This window comes from Arthrobotrys flagrans (genome assembly GCF_004000055.1).
Source record: "Arthrobotrys flagrans strain CBS H-5679 chromosome Unknown unitig_9, whole genome shotgun sequence".
Classification (NCBI taxonomy): Eukaryota; Fungi; Ascomycota; class Orbiliomycetes; order Orbiliales; family Orbiliaceae; genus Arthrobotrys; species Arthrobotrys flagrans.
The window spans coordinates 2,468,900-2,487,312 of record NW_027137551.1 but is presented as its reverse complement, the minus strand read 5'-3'; the positions used below and the strand labels follow the sequence as shown (position 1 = coordinate 2,487,312).

Here is an 18,413-nt window from a genome sequence, read left to right as displayed (position 1 = left end):
GCAGGAACCGGTATACGCGTCATCGACCTTTCGAAGCGTTTTTTTCCTTTCCAGAAAAGTCCATCCTGTTGGTTCTTTCGACCTTGCCCGAAGTCTCGTACCTGTCAAAAAATTCTGCTTCTTTTTTTCTTCTTCTTCTTTGCCTAGAGATCGACGTCTGCTCTCACAGAGGAAACTCAGTAGGGCCAACCGAACATAGAATCCTAATTTCGCTTTCATAATCAGCTACAAGTGCGACTCCACGGTACTGCGAGTTAGGCAAACCTGCGTCTTTTTGACACTTTTCGGCAATCTTCCAGAGTTCGATTCTTTGTGACGTTTTCACCACAGATTGTGTATCACAAGCTGCCCGGGCTCGTCTCAACCGACCACTCGCTTCCTCGGTTCTCATCCCCGCTTACGACCTGCTCTCTTTCCTAGTTCTACAAGTGTGGTCTTACCAACTTGGTCATCCCAATTAAACTTTTTGGAACGTCAACTATTCTTCGAGACAATTGCACGACATCCAAGCGACGGAGTCTTCCTGTCGTCCAATCCGAAGGCCTTCACAGTTCATATTTGAACACTCTGGGATACCAGACCGCACCGTTCCTTGGAATCAACAGGAGTCCCTTTGTTTACATTGGGCCTTTGAGCGAACCATAGCACCTTTTGCACAGTTCCCACACCACCAACAGGAAATCACCATCATTCCGAGAGCACCTTAGCTCCGAAGCCCATACGACTTTCTTCACGTCTCCCTTACGGCCATCGCTGATCGAGTCGTTCACAAAGACAACAGCCGAATAGGCTTATCCCAAGGACCGTCTCCAAGGACGCGATACTGAGTACGCCACTATCGGAACAGCCAGAGGAAGTCCTCTTGCCTACCTCTGCATAAATCGAAGATAGTCTTGCGTGCAAGCTGTGATTAGTCAAAATGACATCGGCAGCGCCAGAGACCAAGAAGCCCGCATTTTCATATGCTGCAGCTGCTTCTGGTAAATCAATCCCAACCAAATCCGGAGTGTCTACACCCGAGGAATCAAAGAAGCCGGTAGAAGCCGGCAATGCTGTGGATGTCAAGAAGGACGTCGACACACTCGACTTGTCAAAATTAAATATCAATGGCGAGTCTACGGCTGCCTCGAAAGATCAGACTTCAGCTCCACCGTCTCAGATAAATGGTGTCACATCTGACGCCAAGAGCTCGAGCAGTGTCAAGGCTGCTGATGCCCAATCCACACAAGGAGAACTAAGCAACAAAGAAGATGACGGTCGAAGTATCACATCAGCTCAAGAAGCTGCTGGAAGCACGACTGGAAACGAAGATGGCGACAGTAAGAGTGGGAAAGAGACAGGTTCTGATGGTAAAACGAAATCCAAAACCCATAACTTGGTTGATGCACCCATACCAAAACAGAACCCTTGGATGGTACGAAAGGAGGCCTTTGACCGAACCAAGGCCATGCAAGCCGAGACAAAGAAGACACAGCCAGTCATGAACGGAACCTCGTCGCAGGATAAAGGGAGCCAGACATTCGGGAACGACAGGAGACATAATAGACAGAAATCAACTGCTTCAGAGAATAGACCCCCATACCAGTCCTCCGGACGTCGAGATGGATCTAATGTCCCTGAGAAGCGTGGCGCCCCAGAGGCCGCAAGGGACGGCAAGACATTGTCACAGATCGATGATAGTAAGTCTTGATATACCCCTCAAGCATACGGTGATATTATGCTAATGCCTTGCATAGTTTCGCGACGGCCAGCCAACCGCGGCAAGGGCCAGCAGCAGGATGATTCTACAAGTGGGGATGTTGCCTCACCACCTGCGCCGCCCTCTATGACTGACAAATCCTTGTGGCCAACTCCTGAGGTCGCCCAAGATGAAGAGAAGCGCGAGAAGCGCGAGAAGGGGGAGAAAGAAAAAGAAAGGGAGAAGGAGAAGCCTGCAGCACCCGGCGGCCGCCCAGCAAAGGATAAGTGGATCACCATGGCTGTCACGCCCAATATCATCTACGATACTCCCTTGCCTACACGTGGTTCTAGAGGGCCTAGAGGGGGACGTACCGATCGCGGCGGGAGGACTGGTGCACAGGGTCCATCCAGGACTGCTGATAATGAGACTAGCGCATCTCCCACTGATGCGGTCGCTGCCACTGGATTTGACAAGTCTCGAAGCCCACAGATTACATCTGAGCCAACAGGTCAGAATATGAATTCGCATGCTAATACCCGTCGCCCTACTAATGTTGTCACCCGTACAGCTGAGGATGCTGCTAGTGAGACCGCTGCGAAGAAGGATACGACGGATGCCAAAAAGGACGTTGCTTCTCAGGTTGCAAATGGTGTAAAACCAAGCCCTACACCGGAAGAGTCGTCAGATAAGGAACGCAAGCCATCTCAGGCCAACGATGACGGATCATTCGTTGGCCAAGGCGTTCTTCCACTATCTGCCATGCGCCCGAAGGCAGACAAGCCGACAACATACACCGCCCGCGACCAAACTGCCCATAACCGTGGAGGCTACACTGGATCTTTCGGCCATAAGCAGGAGACTAGCGACGCCAATGGTACTTCTCACAACGCTCCCCGAGACCGTCCCGCTGGCCGCGGGAACTTCCGTGGAGGAAGGGGTGACAGCAATTCGTTCGTGAACCACTCTAGCGCTCGATTCAACGGTGGCAACTCGATTCGCCATCACAGCCCTCCATCTCAAATCAACACCAATGCTCAACGCCAGTCTCCACAATACCCATCATCTCCCTCCACCCCACAGACAGCCCGTAGTTATCGAGGGAACAATGGCCGTTCCCATAGTGTCACCCAACAACCACAACAATTTGGGAAATACGGCATGCAAAATGGTTACCCTCCACAGTCACCTTTCGTTCCGTCTCCTTCGTACTACAACAACCCTTATTACAACAATAGGGGCAGTGTCAGCCAGGGTGTTCCTATGCACCCAGATTATGAGTTTACGGCAGCCGTCCAGAACGTCATGAACCAACTGTAAGTCGCGCACCAGTACTTGGTCTATTCAAGCCTAAATCTAACGAAACGTGCAATAGGAGCTACTACTTCTCTCTTGACAACATGGTAAAGGACACTTATTTGCGTAGCCATATGGACAGCCAGGGTTGGATCTTCCTTGATGTCATTGCCGGATTTCGCAAAGTCAAGGAGATGACCAAAGATAACAAGAATATTGTCCGAGAGGCTTGCATCCAATCACCAGATGTTGAATTCCGTGGGTACCACCCCGACGGCCGTGAACGCTTAAGGTCCGCGCGCAATCCTATGGAGTGGACCCTCAAGTATGAAGACCGGGATGAGAGCTGCCGACACGAAGGCCCCTATTGGGCAGAGAACCGATATGCATCAGCCCCCCAGTACAGCCCTTACCCAATGTACTTCCAAGGTCCAAACATGGCTCCAATGCCGGTAGCCGGCCCTACCGACCAACAATTCGCGCCATATAATGGCTATCCTCCTCAACCACATATGATGCCCGCCTTCATCCCAGGCCAAGAGTTTGTCCCCGAGAATGGGACAGCCTATGGAAACGGGTTCATGCCACCCTACCAACCCTTCGCTCCGGCACACGAAGCCCAACCCACAAATGGGCATCCCGTTGACGAGAGCGTCCCACAGGCCGACAAGGGCGTCCGTTCGCACAAGAAGTACCCTACAGTCAACGAGTTCCCGGATGACAAGATTGACCATATTGTTTTGGTGATTCGCAAAAGCGCCGCTGGGACTGAAGCATCCGCGCAGCCAACTGAGGGAGAACAGACCCCAACTGTCATGGTTACCGACCAGCTTAATGAAGCCTTGGTTAAACTTGAAAGCGGTGAGGCTGAAAGCCAGAAGTCCAAAGAGTAAGTTGATGTCTCGCTATCGATATTCAGTAGTCGCACTAACCAATCTCTCCAGAAATGATGACGGCCTGGTCAAGTTCTATCCTACTAGTCCTAGGCAAGGGCCACAAGCCCACGGCTCTGTCTCTAAATTGAATGACGAAGTTGGATGGTTTGTTGATCTCGGTGTCTCCAAAGAGGAAGGTCGTGTTCCTGGAGTAACAACATTTACGCTTCACACCTACTCCAGCTTCAAGAACAATGTTCTCAGCCGTCGCGACAACAAATCCGGCAATGCTCGCGAATTGGACATTCTCTACCGTTTTTACAGCCATTTCCTCCGCAAGCATTTCAACTTGAACGTCTACAATGAGTTCAAGAGTTTGGCCCTTGAGGACTTCCATGCAGGTCGCGCGACAGGAATTGAGTACCTTTACAAATTCCATGTCTTCAAGATCCAGAATTTCCCGACTCCAGATCTCTTCTTCCAGGATTTCGCAACCTTCTCCAGCGATCAAACCCTTGACAGGCCACCTTATGACAAGAAGATGGTTGATGCTGTTGGATACAGCAAGACTATCACCGGCTCTACCAAAACCAGACTCGGGAGATTCATGCAGGAGAAGAACAAGAACTTCCAGATGTGGCCTATCCACACCCACCACCACCGTGACAACCACTATCACTCCCACCACGGCGGGCGTCATGATAATCACAGCAACCACGGACATCACCCCAACAATCATGGCAACAATCATAGCAACAATCACGCCAACAATCACACTAATAACCATGGTGCTAATGGGGCTCCCATCCGTGCTTAGGCACCTGGCCGATGTGGTTTCTATTTTGCTCCTCCCTTCCTTGACGCATTGACGATTAAACCGACTCCCGAGAAATCCATTGGTTGTTTTTTCAGGTATTGAGATTCGTTGCTTGCTATACTCCTCTCTCTTGCCGATCATGCATGGCAAAGCAAGCCCCGATTAAAGCAAGCTTCCTTATGTTTCTGTATCCGTTCTTTCTTATTCTTCGTCTTCGCTTCTTTTGAAATTAGATAATGAAGATTTCACGATTTTAAATGTTCTGCTTTCTTTACGAGAGTCTCCCCTTAACCTTTTATTCTGTTTCCTCCGCTTAGGAATACCCACTGCTACTTCTCTTTATTAGCATATCGTTTATTCAGTGGTGTTCTTGTCTTTTTTTCTTCTGTTCCTCTCCACAAACTTCACCAAAAAGTCCTTTCTAGACTATTCTGCTTTTTGATATTTATATGCATTCAGAGATACAGGCGTTATAAGGTTCCTTCGATTTCTTGTTTGCGGTTTCTTATATTCTTTTTTTATTTCACACCAACCAATGCCCTAGTATTATTATACTCTACAAAGACACACAAGCACAAAACGGGCTTTTTATTCGATTGAGCAAAAGCGGGTGGGTTCCTTTCTACTATTATTTCTATCATCTTTAACCTCTACTGGAATCCACCGAAACTATACATCCGCCAAAAAAAACGATCGTCTTTTTGTTCATTGTTTCGTTTACTATTCTTCTTCTTCCTCTTTTTCCCGTGTTTCTACTCCTTTTTTTATTTATTTAAATCTGTCACAGATTCTTCCTGCTGCTCAATAAGAAAATATAAAAAGAAGAAAACTTGATTTGTTTTTTAAAGAAGACACAACGGTATACGTGCCGTGGATGCCGATATCGCGATGGGACGACTATTTCTTCTCCCTCTACGCCTAGGCGCCTTACAGGGCAGAACGATGCTGGTCTCCGATTGATGACCGATGACCACACGACGATTCTTGCACGTTTTCTAACCGATATGAGCTTATGGACCTATGATCTTCTGAGGTAACGACATCCCGCGCTATAATATAACGAACGGTAACGCGCATTAGCCCTTGTATTCACGACCACCAACCGATTGGTATCGACGGGTTTCGGGAACAGGGCCTAGGGGATTACCGTGGATTCGCGAATCCGGCTGCCCAAAGATATCACTTACAAGTCATGACACTTCTTCTTCTGCCCTTCTACTACCGTGGCTCCTCAATTGGACACAGAGGTCGCCAAAGGGCATTGTTCAGGCAATGTCTGCGGGAATTTGCAATGTTTAAATCTCAAAATTCCCATTAATTCCTTTTCCCTTCCTCCCCCTTCTCTAATTCTGTAAAGATCTCTGTACTTTAGCGCCGAAGCTCTCAAGAAAACTCGTCCCTTCCACCGACTACCTCCCACATAATATACTTCGATCCAACGATCCTTTCCTCTACATCTTCCGTATCACCCATAAAATCATCACCATCGTCCCCCCCTCCAACAACGCCAGTATCATTGCCTCCTGCAAACCGCAAGATGGTATACAAATTCTCACCCCCCATCCCGCCACCAACAACACTATGCTGTCTACCCTTCCAACTGATCGGTGCATTCTGGAAGCCATGTACCGTTATCGAGAACCACTGATCCCTCGAAACAACTTCTTGTACAATATTAAATATCCTTGAAACATATTCCGTGGGGATGAATCCTCTCCACGAGATTTTTGACATTTTACCTTGAGCGTGAACTTGGTGGTGTTCGGAAGTAGATGTGATGTTATCATCCGTAGGAGGCCCGTATCGGCTTAATAGCGGATCTATGGAGTCTGTGATGTTTAGGCGATCGGCGGCTATACTCGCCAAGGCGAGCCATTCGTGGAGAGAGGTGGCCCAGTCGTAGAAAACTGCACGGGTGTATTCTGTCGAATTTTTGGTGGGGGTTGTGTGGGTGAACGAGGCGAGTTTCATGGGGTTTGGGGGGGTGGCTATTGTGGGCGTGATTGTCCTGATGACCGTGGGGAGTGTGAGGCCCTTTACCGTGGGTTCTAGCGATGTGGTAGATGGGTCTATTGCTTCTATACTCATCCATTAGATTATAGTCGCTGAGAATGCCTGGGAGGCGGACGAGGAGGAGGGTTTCGAACCTTGGTGTAGGTCACAGAATAACCATGCATTCTGTTGTTTGAAAACATTTGTGAAACTCCAGACCAGTCTGTCGAAAGCCTTCCTTCCATGGACCATATGCGTTTCCCGCAGGTTGAGTTCGATTACTGTATACGCTGGGGTTAATATATGAGACTTTATGAGGAAATACTTTGGGAGGATGCCTACCCCACCGTTCCTTCTTCCTTCCGCCGAATGTGGCTTGCTTGCCAACTAATCCTGCTTTCTCGTATGTGTCTTTTCTGAGGAAAAGGTATAGTTTGCCTATAGATCATGGATTAGAATATGCCCTAGCGAGTCGATATAATCCGTAAGACCTTACCGTTGTATAAGCAGTAGACATCGTCAACGTCAATTCTGCCATCACTAAGTAGTAGGATATTCCCTGAAAATCCAATTAGTTATATATTCCAATACACCTCTTACTCGGGCCTCAAAAAAGAATTTTTATGCGCTACCCCGTCGGATATAGTGATTATAAAACTCTTTTTCGAGGATATCTTTCAATCCCATGAATATTCTATGATATTGGAGAGGTTTGAGCTGCTCGTCCAGCTGATTTTGGACAAGCTCGCGGATTTCATCCGGAAGGAGAAGGTCGACCTATTCGTATTGTTAGGATGGATCTATCTTGACATGTGTTTTCAACATTTCGCGGGTCACTGAAGTATACCTGTTGATTGTAGACATGGCCCCGGATTGTAGTGTACGGACGCTGGTTCAATGTCTCCGAACCTACGGCGGCCGGGAGGGTACCACGGGTGATGTAACATTTGGCGTCTGTGACCGCATGGGGCAGTTTATTGAGCAATTGTGCCATCTTGACTGCCCGCGTACGAGAGATAGAAGTTTTGAAGTTGAACTTGTTGCAATTTTGAAGTCGCCAGTCGCGCCAAGACCGGTTCTCGAGCACCTCGCTTTAACTAACTCTCAGTCCCAACCTCATCTCGAACTTGATCTTCTCCAAGCTTCATCGCAAGCAATGCTCTTGCACTTACTACACTTTCAACAACCATAGCGTCTACAGTTACCTCCCTCCCTAGGCGCCCGTCGATATGTCCAACCAAAATACCCGCTACCTCTCCCGTTCCGCCGCGCCAAAATACTTCTCCGACATACAAATCCGCGCCTTTCACGATCCAAATGCGCGTCACCACCCCGGTAGCCATTCCGGTACCATCTTACGCACGGTAGCCTGGAACAACCTCGGTTCTCGAATCGCCACCGGTGGCGCCGGCGGAAACGTCAAGATCTGGAATCCGGAGAAGGCGGACGTTAGAAGTAGTACCGATCTTAAGGGTACAGGGTTACAAGTTACTGAGAAGGTCCAATGGGACCCCACACACGCCGAAAGACTTGCGAGCTGCGGGGTTGGAGATTCCGGGGTTGTTAAGTTTTGGGATTATAGAAGTCGGTTTTTTCCACTATAATTGACACTTTTACCGATTCACGAATGGATTTTTATTCTTTTGAATTGCCTTTTTCCCTTTCGACTTCGGACGGTTGATAATTCTGGAACGACGGTGGCTGATTGGATTCTTCTACGACTGGGTCTTTTTGTTCGAGGGTATATAGCTGCGAAAGCTACGCAAGATATTAAGACTGGAGGCGATAATTACTCGCTGTCGTATCATCCTGATGCGTATGTTGTGGCTGTTGGGCGAAAGGTACCCCGTCTTATCTATCCGTTCATCACATATATCGAACTATAGTTAACCCGAATTCTTACAGGATAACAAAATCAAAATCCTTGATCTCCGACAGAACGCCGTAGTAAACACGATCGACGAAGGAAACGACACGGTACGTATATTCTTCCCAGTGCACACCATCACCTCCTTCGAGAGTAACCCTCTGATTTCTAACATTTCCCCTCCCAGACCTTCCAAACAACATTCTCCCACAACGGCACCATCCTCCTCCAAACCCACGCCTCCGGCAAAATCGTCCTACGATCTTACCCTTCCCTCGAAACAATCTACGCCTTTAACGCTCATACCGCGGGTTGTTATTGCCTAGATCTTTCGCCGTCGGGTAAATATATTGCGACGGGCGGTAATGACGCCTTGATATCGCTATGGGACACTACGGATTGGGTATGTCTCAGGACATTTGATAAATCGGATCATCCGATGAGGAGTGTGAGTTTTAGTTTTGACGGGGCATTTTTGGTGGCTGGGAGCGATGAGGGTATGCCTATTAGTGTGGTATGTATTGCACCTTCCTTTTCCTTTTAAATGTACGGGTATTGTTCTGGGGGACTAACGTAAATATTATAGATGCACGTCGAGTCCGGGGAATACGTCCACGAAATTAAAGCGAATTACCCAGCCCACGCGGTAGCCTGGCATCCATCGAAGTATGTGGTTGCATACACAGGCGAGGTTCTTCGAGTAACCGGGGCGGGAAGTTTCTCCTCATAGGGTGGGAAGCAACTTCCTGGGTATCGCAATCCCAACTTACCACTTGATTTGAGAGCTAGCTTCTAGATCATCGGAGTTTTTTTTTGTTTCTTTCTCTCTTCCATCGCGTTTGTTAGACTGGTTGTTGCCTAGTACTGTTGAAGCTTTGGCGTCATTAATTGGCGATGTTCTAGCCTACGTTCCATAGGTTGTCTTTCGGAGGTATCGGGGACCTTTGTTATCTAGAAATGGATCATGGCGTTATGCCGCTTCGAATGTCGTATTAAAGATTATAAAATACATGACCATGATTTGCATAAAACTATTTTGCAAAAAAAAAGCCTGCAGATGATGCCTCGTATAAAGTAAAGAAATACACCAAACCGTCCAAAACCCGTCTATGATATCGCTCCAGGTGATCTTGATAAAATGCTAAAAAAAGACTCGAAGGGATCGATTATACCCTTTACCCAACCTTACCCTACCTTCAATCGAACTTCCCAATGCTCAATTCACCAGTGATCGCTTTCGTGTATATCTGTAATTGCTCCAGCTCCCGTACGATCTCATTAAGAATCGAGGAGTAGGCATACTCTAAAACCGACACACGGGCATTAGCAATTTTATGGTAAAAAAATAAATAAAATAAAAGTAGAAATAGAAAAACTTACGATAGAAATGCGCCCACTTGTCAATCCCTATATGCCTCTCCTTCCCATCTTTAATCTCCCTTCTTCCATCCGGCCCATCTACAAAAATATGCTCAGGCTCCAACTGCTCCAACTCCGTAAACTTTAACCGTTTCCCCTTCCCATCATGCATACTCTTCTCATAATACCCTTCCGAATCCATATCCTCAATCCTCTGCAACAACCTCTTTCTCGCAATAGCCGCAGAAGGTAAATACTTGGGAATAGGTGTCCTACTCCTCAACCCCCCGCCCAAAACCCACAAATTCATCAAAATGGTCGCAACAGCATCCCTTCTACACGATAACATCATCTGTGCCACATCTCTATCCCCACTTATCCTGAAATACAACGAAGCCTGTCGAACGTCGATGATATGATCGAAGAACTTTTCGGAACTATCGATTAAGTGTTCGTAGGGGGTTGGGTCGAAACGTTCGCGGAGACGAGGTTCGTGTTCGGTCATTTGGAGGAGTTCGCGGATACGGACGAAGCCTTCGCGGAGTTTAGCTTCGCGGATTTGGGAGTCGATTATGTCTTGCGGGGAGGGCACGTAGTCGAGATCGTGGTAAATGTATCTATTTTGGAAAAGAAAGAAGGAGTGTTAGTTTGAAGGACATGGCATGATGAGGTAACCCGATATTAAATTTGCGTGCGACGTACCTTGCTACAACAGTACGATAGACAATACTGAGGTTTATCAGCATGTTTGCTAGGGATTTTCGAAGTTCATGACGAGCCACGAATGGCCATAAGAACCAGTTTATAAAGACACTAGCCAAGACACCAACTATGATCGCAGTTCCTCGAGTATATGCGATCCTATGAGGAGGGATTACTCCCTCATAGTTCTTGCAAGTCATGGAAACAACGGTGAATGTCAGGCAGCCGATGAGTCCGGAGCGCGGATGGGATGATAGCATGTAGCGATATAAAAATGGGATTGCGAACATTAGGGCGAAGACGGCCATGACGTATGGGTTTCCGTTACCTGCGAAGAATGATAGAGCGCCCCAGGTGGCTCCGAGGACGACCGTTACCAGTCTTGCTGCGAGATCGTTTAGATTACCACCGACCTATGCGATATTAGTATGAGATATTATAAACCCCTTAAAATTTGTATGAGAGAACATACTCTAGGTTGCATTAGATGCCATGCTGCCACGATGCACCACCATCCCTCCCACTCATCCCACCAAATTGACGAATCGTCAAGCCAAGCTGGTATCGCAAGAAGACAGACAGTCATCGTATTCTTTAGCGCAAACCTTGCCTCGAATCCTTGTAGTTCGTGGAGTACCTCCCAGATCCTAAATCTCAGCGTCTTCTCGCCTTGCTTCTGAGGTGCTGGTTTTGCAGTGAGGTCGGAGTGGGGAACCCACGCCTTTCCGGCAATCTTACTCATGAGAAGAGCAATGTCTTTCATAGTTCGGAAGTAGAATGCCGTTGTGGTTCCGCCTCGATCATGGCGGACCTGGGGATTACTCCGGTAGACTAGCTTCTCGAGTGGATAGTTCGGGAGGTAAAAACTCCAATTGGCGCCACGCCGTTTCTTAACAATGGAGCCGGTAGATTTTACGAGCTTGGTGACTTGATCGGATGCTTGGAGCAGCGTTGACGTGAAAAGGAAGATTTGGATGATAGTATAACTGGCATCGGCTGGGTGGACGTTTACCCAAACCATATGGGCCTCCTCAAGCTTATCTCTTACTCCGAGTATTCGGTCCGCAAGGACTTCGCAATCGCATGTGTTCTTTCTCCTCTCTGGCGGAAGGAACGACGTTTGGTGTAGAATTTGCATCAGAAGCGTATCGCAGGCTTCCAAAGCATCCTTCATGATATTGATCATCTCGCGGCTCGGTTCGGCGAGAGCAGCCCGTATACGATCTATTTCCACCTTTTCGTCGTCCTCGCTCTCATCACCGCTCTCTGCTTCAATATGGATTTTGGTTTCTTCGAGGGGTTTGCCAGTTGGTGGTTGCTGTTCTTCCTTCGGAGGCTCGAAAACGGGGGCTATACACTCTAGGCGTAGGAAGTCTCGGATGACTGCCTGTAGGTTGTTTCTCAAATCCGTCATATCCTCGGGTGAGATCTTGGAGATTGTTATTTCTGATCTGAAGTCTCTGACTGCGATCGACATCTCGACGATTTCCTTGCTCATCTTCACACGCTGGCGAGCAGTTGATGGGCGCGGGAGCTCGAGTCCACCTATGGCTGCGTCGAGCGCCTTGTGTAGGGCACGACTATATTCTCGTAAGTATAAAATAACTAAATCGCAGGTTGCGATTGGTACGTACGCTATTTGAACGTTTCCTGGGTTCGGGAACAGCAATATATTGGTAATCTGAGCAATGGTCATGCCCAAAACCCAAGGTATCCCGAATTCCCATGCCTTCCGGTATGATGGGGTCGGTCCGACTCTCTCGCAGATCATAAAGAACAGGGCAAATCCTGCACAGATACACAACTGGAAGACTCTGGCAAATCTTGCTCTAGCCCAAGCTAACATTGGAAGGGTAATAAGCAAGCAGACAGATAAGAAGGCCCCATAGCTGTCCCTTGCTGGGCCGGATACCGTTGATATCCACAAAGCTAGTAGACCGGCTCCGATCCCGATACCGGCCCCTATGATGGTTGTTACGGTACCCTCGATCTGTGAACCTATACTTCGTCCGGCATGGTTGATAATGGTAGCTATGATCATGATAAAATGATAATGTCCTAGCCATGTTCTTATAGCTGGAACAAGACACAAGATATATGCCACCATGTACCCGGTAACAGCTCTCATTAAAGCACTCCGCCGTTTCGGATGCTTTATACTCCAAATGAACCGTTGGATCCCATCCTTCTGCAATTGAACAAACTTGCGCACCGAGAAAGGTGATCTTATCTTCCTTTTCTGTTTCGCAGTTGCCAATTCTTTCCGAGGCATTTTGTAAAATGATGCATCGAAGAATCCATCCCGCAGTTCTTCGACTCCGTAGTCTTCTAGGTCATCGGCTTCAAGTTGGAGCCTGCTCATAAACTGGTCTAGAGGTATACTTGCGACAAGTGAACCTGCCCGAGGCGTAACCTGTCCGCTGGCTCGCCGGGAACGGGATATAGGTGTCGCAGCGAAGGAACCTCGGTATACCTTCGTATATGGCGGCGTCCATGCTGATCCGGGCGAGGATTGGCCGGACTTTAATCGATCAATGGAGGGTCTTGGGACATGAGACTCAAGACCTGACCATCGCACTTGTCGGTCATCAGTTGGGATGGTATTTGGAATGACATCGACAGCGCACTTTGACTGGGATTCAAGATCTGTTGGTGTCGATGTACCGGCACGCACATGGGTATGCATATGCTTTGGAGATCCGGAATCGCACGACCTACGTCTTGTGGTATTCCGACGTCGAGCAGCGTCGGCCGAAGTCTCTGCCTTTGCAGAGTCCATACTGCATCATCACCCCCAATTGTTGAAAACAGCAATTGAACAGGTATTATTTCTTTAATATAACGAAAGGAAGATCAGGGGGAAAGAATTCAAGATTGATGATGCGTTTTGAGAGCGAACGGTACATGCATTTTTTTTGGTTTAGTCATTTTCATCTCAGTGAGGCAATTCGCAAACAAGATTTTTGCGTTGGCGGGCCCGTCGGTTGTGGAAATGCGGTATCCATGCGATTGCATATGCACTCGACGGGCGGGCCCCGGAGGCCTGCCGCTGTCTCCATCCGTCGATGAAGTTCGGGATATCGATAGTCTAGACCGGATATTGTAAAATAACTATGATGCAGACACAGGTTCAAGGATACCCAGACGAGAGGCGCATGCACGCTAATATAAATTCATAGAACCGGTGGCAGGACTCTCGTATGGCCTCACTCGCCGAGCCTGGTTGCTGCCAGAACGAATCGAATCCTGACCGTTCAGCCACAGAATGCGTGAGCGTGTTCGTTCGTGTATCCTTGTTCTTGTTCGAGCCAATCAGCCCGACTGTTGGTGAGGAATTTCCACTGCGGTTACCCGAGATTGCCAACGGATGGCCGTTCAGGTCCAACATTTCGTCCGTCTCGTTGTTTTGGCTGGATTCGGGTCGTGGACTTCTGGTCAGAAAGCATGAGAAACCAAAGTGAAGCCAGCACACATCCACCATTTGTGTGCTATGTACTCTGGACCACTGCCAGCATGAAGCAGCAGCGGGTATTATCGTTGAGCGAGGCCGGGCTGGGTTGGGGCTTGATCGTTTGCACCTGCGACTTTGAGAAGTTGTCGGGGCAACCACACGACCACAAACCAGGTCCGCCAGTCTAACCGGAAACTGGCAGAGGCATTAAACCGCATCTGGTCACTGCAGGGGAGTCTCTGCGCACAGGTTTAGAACCCGTACTGAGAGAGAGGTTTTTTACCAATCGACACCAGAAAAAAATGGAGCGGATGAACGGTAATAAGTATCAATCCAGAGTGGATTGGAAATTTGCAGGAATGGACGTAATGCATATGAGGTAAACGCCCGCTCAATTAGAAGTACCCTTTGGGCGTCAAATTAGCGTCAAAAACCAACCTTTGTATTCCCAACTGGGCCGCATTGCCCTTTCTTCGCGATATCTGCATTTGACTGTTCGTGTTCGTGTGGTGTGTCTTAGTCAGCCGAGACCGTTGCCTACTTGGGAAGAATGTTTACAAGTACTCTGGATGGTGATTGGCTGGTGGCCCTGATTGGCTGGGCTTTGTCAACACGGAACAACAACAACAAAACAGTTTAGGCACCTTTAAACACCGAGAGCGTGCCCTTCAACGTTGTTTCCAATATTCTGTTCCAGACATCATCAATCAATTCAATTCAAGACCCATCTCTCCCTCTCTCCGCCTCATCGCCACCTCATCACATATCACATCTCCCGTATTGAAGATTTCCTTCGATCTTGAATGCATTGATTGTAGGCCTCACTGGAGAAAGTGATAACGGTAGCAATTATCACCGGTTGCGGTGCACTGTCCTAGCGTAACCGCCCGCCGTGTTTCTGTTCCTTTTTTTTTTTTTTCCCGGTCAGGAAGGAATCTCATAACAACGCCAAAAGGAGCCTCAACACCGTGGAAAACGCATCACAACCAACCTCCCCCATTGCTCGGCATCGTCAAAATCTCCTCCAGTCCCCGTCTCCCTAGCAATAGCAAATACAACAGCGTCGATATCCTGGCCTCAAACACCTCGACGACCGACTGCAGACTCAGCTATATAGCATATAGCCATATCTCCATTCTTAGCCGGGCATAAAAAGTCTTTCTCAGACATCACCAACCTCCTTGACCTTCACCTCCTTGCGTCTAACCTGCTTGGCCACACATCTTCAATTCCTTTTTCTCTTTCTTCTTCCCTTCCTTGACCTACCTCTCTAGATCATTGTAGGCTCTCTCATCATCTCCGTTTCTTCCGATACTCGACGTGAATTTCAATATCCCACTCCCACGACTACCACCTGCAAATACCCTTCTCACGACCACCGTTTGCAGTCCACGAAAACCGCGTCTACCTTTACGAATTCGATCTAACAAGCCGTTCTCCAACGGTGTGAAACTCTTAGCGTACGTGTCTCCACTCTCTGACATCGATTCTTCATCTATTTATGTCTTATTTTCTTTGTTGCTGGGGTGCTGCTACCGCTGCACCGTGTCTCCACCGGAACCTCATTCCTATCATATTCCTCACATATCTCCCTTGCACCTTCCTCATACACAAATCTTAATCTACATTCACCTTCATGGCATGTCAGACTAACAAGGTCGTTCCTTTCACTTACATTTAGTCTCTATTCCTTGATCGTTTGATCTCGGATACTTCCAAACATACACATATAACCCTTCACAGACATCAGTCTACACATTCGACACGATGCAAGCCGTAAGTTTTTCTCACATTCTTCCTCTTCCTTCTATCTATTATGCATCCATTCGCATCTGAAGAATAAAAACATTTCTCTAATCGTGTTTGTATAGAAACGTGTCACCCGCCAAAGGGCACAGAACCAAGATGAGAATGCAGGCATTGCCAGCCGAGCCACGCGTGCTTCAACCAAGACTGTTGGCAAGACTCTGGTCTCGACTACCGCTGCTACCACCAAGGCTTCTCAGCCCTTGAATCGCAAGCGTGTTGCCCTCGAGGACGTCAGCAACTTTAAAAAAGCTGGTCAGGACGGTTCCCTTGAGAAAGAGACCAAGAAGGCAGTCAAGAGCGCCCTCGCTACGAAGACTGGGGTTACCAAGACTAAGTCTCGCACCGCTCTTAAGGAGAAGGTTGTCGAGGAGGTCAAGGCTGCTGAGGTCAAGCAGACCGCTAAGACCGCTGCTGCACGCCCTCGCAAGCGCTCCAACTCTTCCGCCCGTGTCGCCGAAGCCGAAAACAATAACGAGAATGAAGCCCCGGTCGAAGAGAAGAAGCCAGAGGTCGCTGCTGCCGAGGTCAAGGCCAAGACAAAGGAAGTCACCGCCCAAAAACCTACCGCCCTCGAGAAGGAGGGAGAAGTTTTTGCCAACGAGCCGAATAGCAAGAGGACCCGTGTTGTCGAGCCTCAACCAGCTATCATTTTCGAAAATGAAGAAGATGACGACCCATTGATGGTCGCTGAATACGCCGAAGAAATCGATGCCTACCTCCGTGATTTGGAACCAAAGAGCATGGCAAACCCCGAATATATGGATCACCAGGATGAGTTGCAATGGAAGATGCGTGGAATCCTCGTCGACTGGCTCATCGAAGTTCATACCCGCTTCCGCCTTCTCCCAGAGACCCTCTATCTCACAGTCAACATTATCGACCGTTTCCTTGGACTTAAGCAGGTCGGATTGGATAAGCTCCAGCTTGTTGGCGTTGCTGCGATGTGGGTCGCTGCTAAGTACGAAGAGGTTTACTCTCCTTCCATCAAGAACTTCATCTATGTCAGCGATGGTGGCTACGTCGAAGATGAACTTCTCAGAGCCGAACGCTACATCCTCAGCACCCTCGACTACGACCTGTCGTACCCTAACCCCATGAACTTCCTCCGCCGTATCTCCAAGGCCGATGACTACGATATTCGCACCCGTACCTTCGCCAAGTACCTCATGGAAGTCAGTCTCCTCGACTACCGTTTCCTCGAGTATCCAGGTTCGCTCGTTGCTGCCGCTTCCATGTACATGGCTAGGAAAATGTACAACCGTGGCTCATGGGTATTTCTCCCCCGCCTCGGTATATCGTCGCGTCTCCATACTAACAATTCTGTAGAATGCAAGCCTTGTCCACTACTCTGGGTACACTGAAGATGAGATCATGCCTGTCTTCAAGCTCATGGTCGACTACCTCGCTCGCCCAGTTAAGCACGAGGCATTCTTCATGAAATATGCTGACAAGAAATTCAAGAAGGGTATGTGCTGTCACAACCTGTATTCCGATAACCTACCACTAACTTGTATATTTATATAGCTTCGATCAAGGTTCGCTCTTGGGCCAAGAGTGCTGCTGTTCACTACAAGGTTGATCTCAACGAGCCTGTCGATTTGTGAGCAGAGATCTCTCTGTCTTGACTCTTTTGCTTCCTTCCTTTTGACTTTCCGTGATCACCAATCTTGCATGGCAGGTGATATGCGGACATTGTTTCTTTTCACCATGATTTAACGGCGTCCAGGGTGTTTTGTTTTTGTTTTTTTTCTTGTTAACATTTTGATTTTTCCCACCTTGCATCATTCACGCATCCAATCCCCTCTCCGACCGAGATCATTCACATTCACATGTTTTCACTAGAACGGCAGGCTCGTGGGAAGAGGAGCGATAGGCTTGTCACACCTGTACTCACTTCTTACCACCTGTCTACTGGCTAGAATAGCAATGTCTTGAATCTCGCGAACCTCTACCTCTCCCGCCACAGGCTTCAAGCACGAACCAACCAACGCCTTCAGAGGCTTCAAGAAATACGATATTGTTCCTTTACTAATAAAGAAACTAACGATCCAAGGCGTCCCAAAATTGCTTTCTACTGCTTTTTGTGTACATACTATCCCTTCCCATTGACATGCTTGCATTATGGAGATTCGCTTCTTTCTTCTGCTTCTCATGTTTCTTCCTCTTGAGGTCCCTCCGATCAACCATGTCATTGGGAACGGTACGATGACTCTGATTTTTCTCTTTCCAGGATGCTATTTTTATTGTTTCATACCTCTTTTTCCGTTTCCTTTCAGATCCCGGTACAAAGGCGTTCTTCGAGCATCCTTTCAGGTCCTTTCTGCGTGCTTTGTTACTGCCGTTTCCCGTTATTTTTCCCTCTCCACCCAATGTGCATATTTGTACTATGGCATCGGCATTCTTAATAGAAGTCGGCAGGTGAGGCTAGCCCCGTTGTTTTTTTCTCTCCACCCAATGTACTATGGCATCGGCATTCTTAACAGAAGTCGGCAGGTGAGGCTAGCTCCCGTTATTTTTTCCCTCTCCACCCAATGTGCATATTTGTACTATAGCATCGGCATTCTTAA

The 18,413-nt window shown here is 48.2% G+C and overlaps 5 protein-coding genes across 5 annotated transcripts; 3 read left to right on the top strand and 2 right to left on the bottom strand.

Moving 5' to 3' along the window:
- Positions 1–919: 919 nt before the first annotated feature.
- On the top strand, positions 920–4,666 carry DFL_006072 (uncharacterized protein; the record flags this gene model as incomplete). Its single annotated transcript, XM_067635428.1, has 5 exons — positions 920–1,679; positions 1,737–2,189; positions 2,250–2,994; positions 3,054–3,863; positions 3,919–4,666. 5 exons carry the CDS (start codon positions 920–922, stop codon positions 4,664–4,666), a joined length of 3,516 nt encoding a protein of 1,171 aa, XP_067489859.1.
- A 1,383-nt stretch (positions 4,667–6,049) lies between these two features.
- On the bottom strand, positions 6,050–7,652 carry DFL_006071 (uncharacterized protein; the record flags this gene model as incomplete). Its single annotated transcript, XM_067635427.1, has 6 exons — positions 6,050–6,744; positions 6,814–6,939; positions 7,001–7,096; positions 7,155–7,217; positions 7,291–7,435; positions 7,506–7,652. 6 exons carry the CDS (start codon positions 7,650–7,652, stop codon positions 6,050–6,052), a joined length of 1,272 nt encoding a protein of 423 aa, XP_067489858.1.
- Positions 7,653–7,887: 235 nt separating this feature from the next.
- On the top strand, positions 7,888–9,255 carry DFL_006070 (uncharacterized protein; the record flags this gene model as incomplete). Its single annotated transcript, XM_067635426.1, has 5 exons — positions 7,888–8,242; positions 8,408–8,499; positions 8,564–8,635; positions 8,713–9,039; positions 9,112–9,255. 5 exons carry the CDS (start codon positions 7,888–7,890, stop codon positions 9,253–9,255), a joined length of 990 nt encoding a protein of 329 aa, XP_067489857.1.
- A 466-nt stretch (positions 9,256–9,721) lies between these two features.
- Positions 9,722–13,365, bottom strand: DFL_006069 (uncharacterized protein; the record flags this gene model as incomplete). The annotated part of the gene is made up of 5 exons (XM_067635424.1): positions 9,722–9,828; positions 9,906–10,501; positions 10,587–10,999; positions 11,059–12,166; positions 12,221–13,365. 5 exons carry the CDS (start codon positions 13,363–13,365, stop codon positions 9,722–9,724), a joined length of 3,369 nt encoding a protein of 1,122 aa, XP_067489856.1.
- Positions 13,366–15,804: 2,439 nt separating this feature from the next.
- DFL_006068 (uncharacterized protein) lies at positions 15,805–17,450 on the top strand (the record flags this gene model as incomplete). Its single annotated transcript, XM_067635423.1, has 4 exons — positions 15,805–15,813; positions 15,909–17,117; positions 17,173–17,311; positions 17,371–17,450. 4 exons carry the CDS (start codon positions 15,805–15,807, stop codon positions 17,448–17,450), a joined length of 1,437 nt encoding a protein of 478 aa, XP_067489855.1.
- Positions 17,451–18,413: the final 963 nt, after the last annotated feature.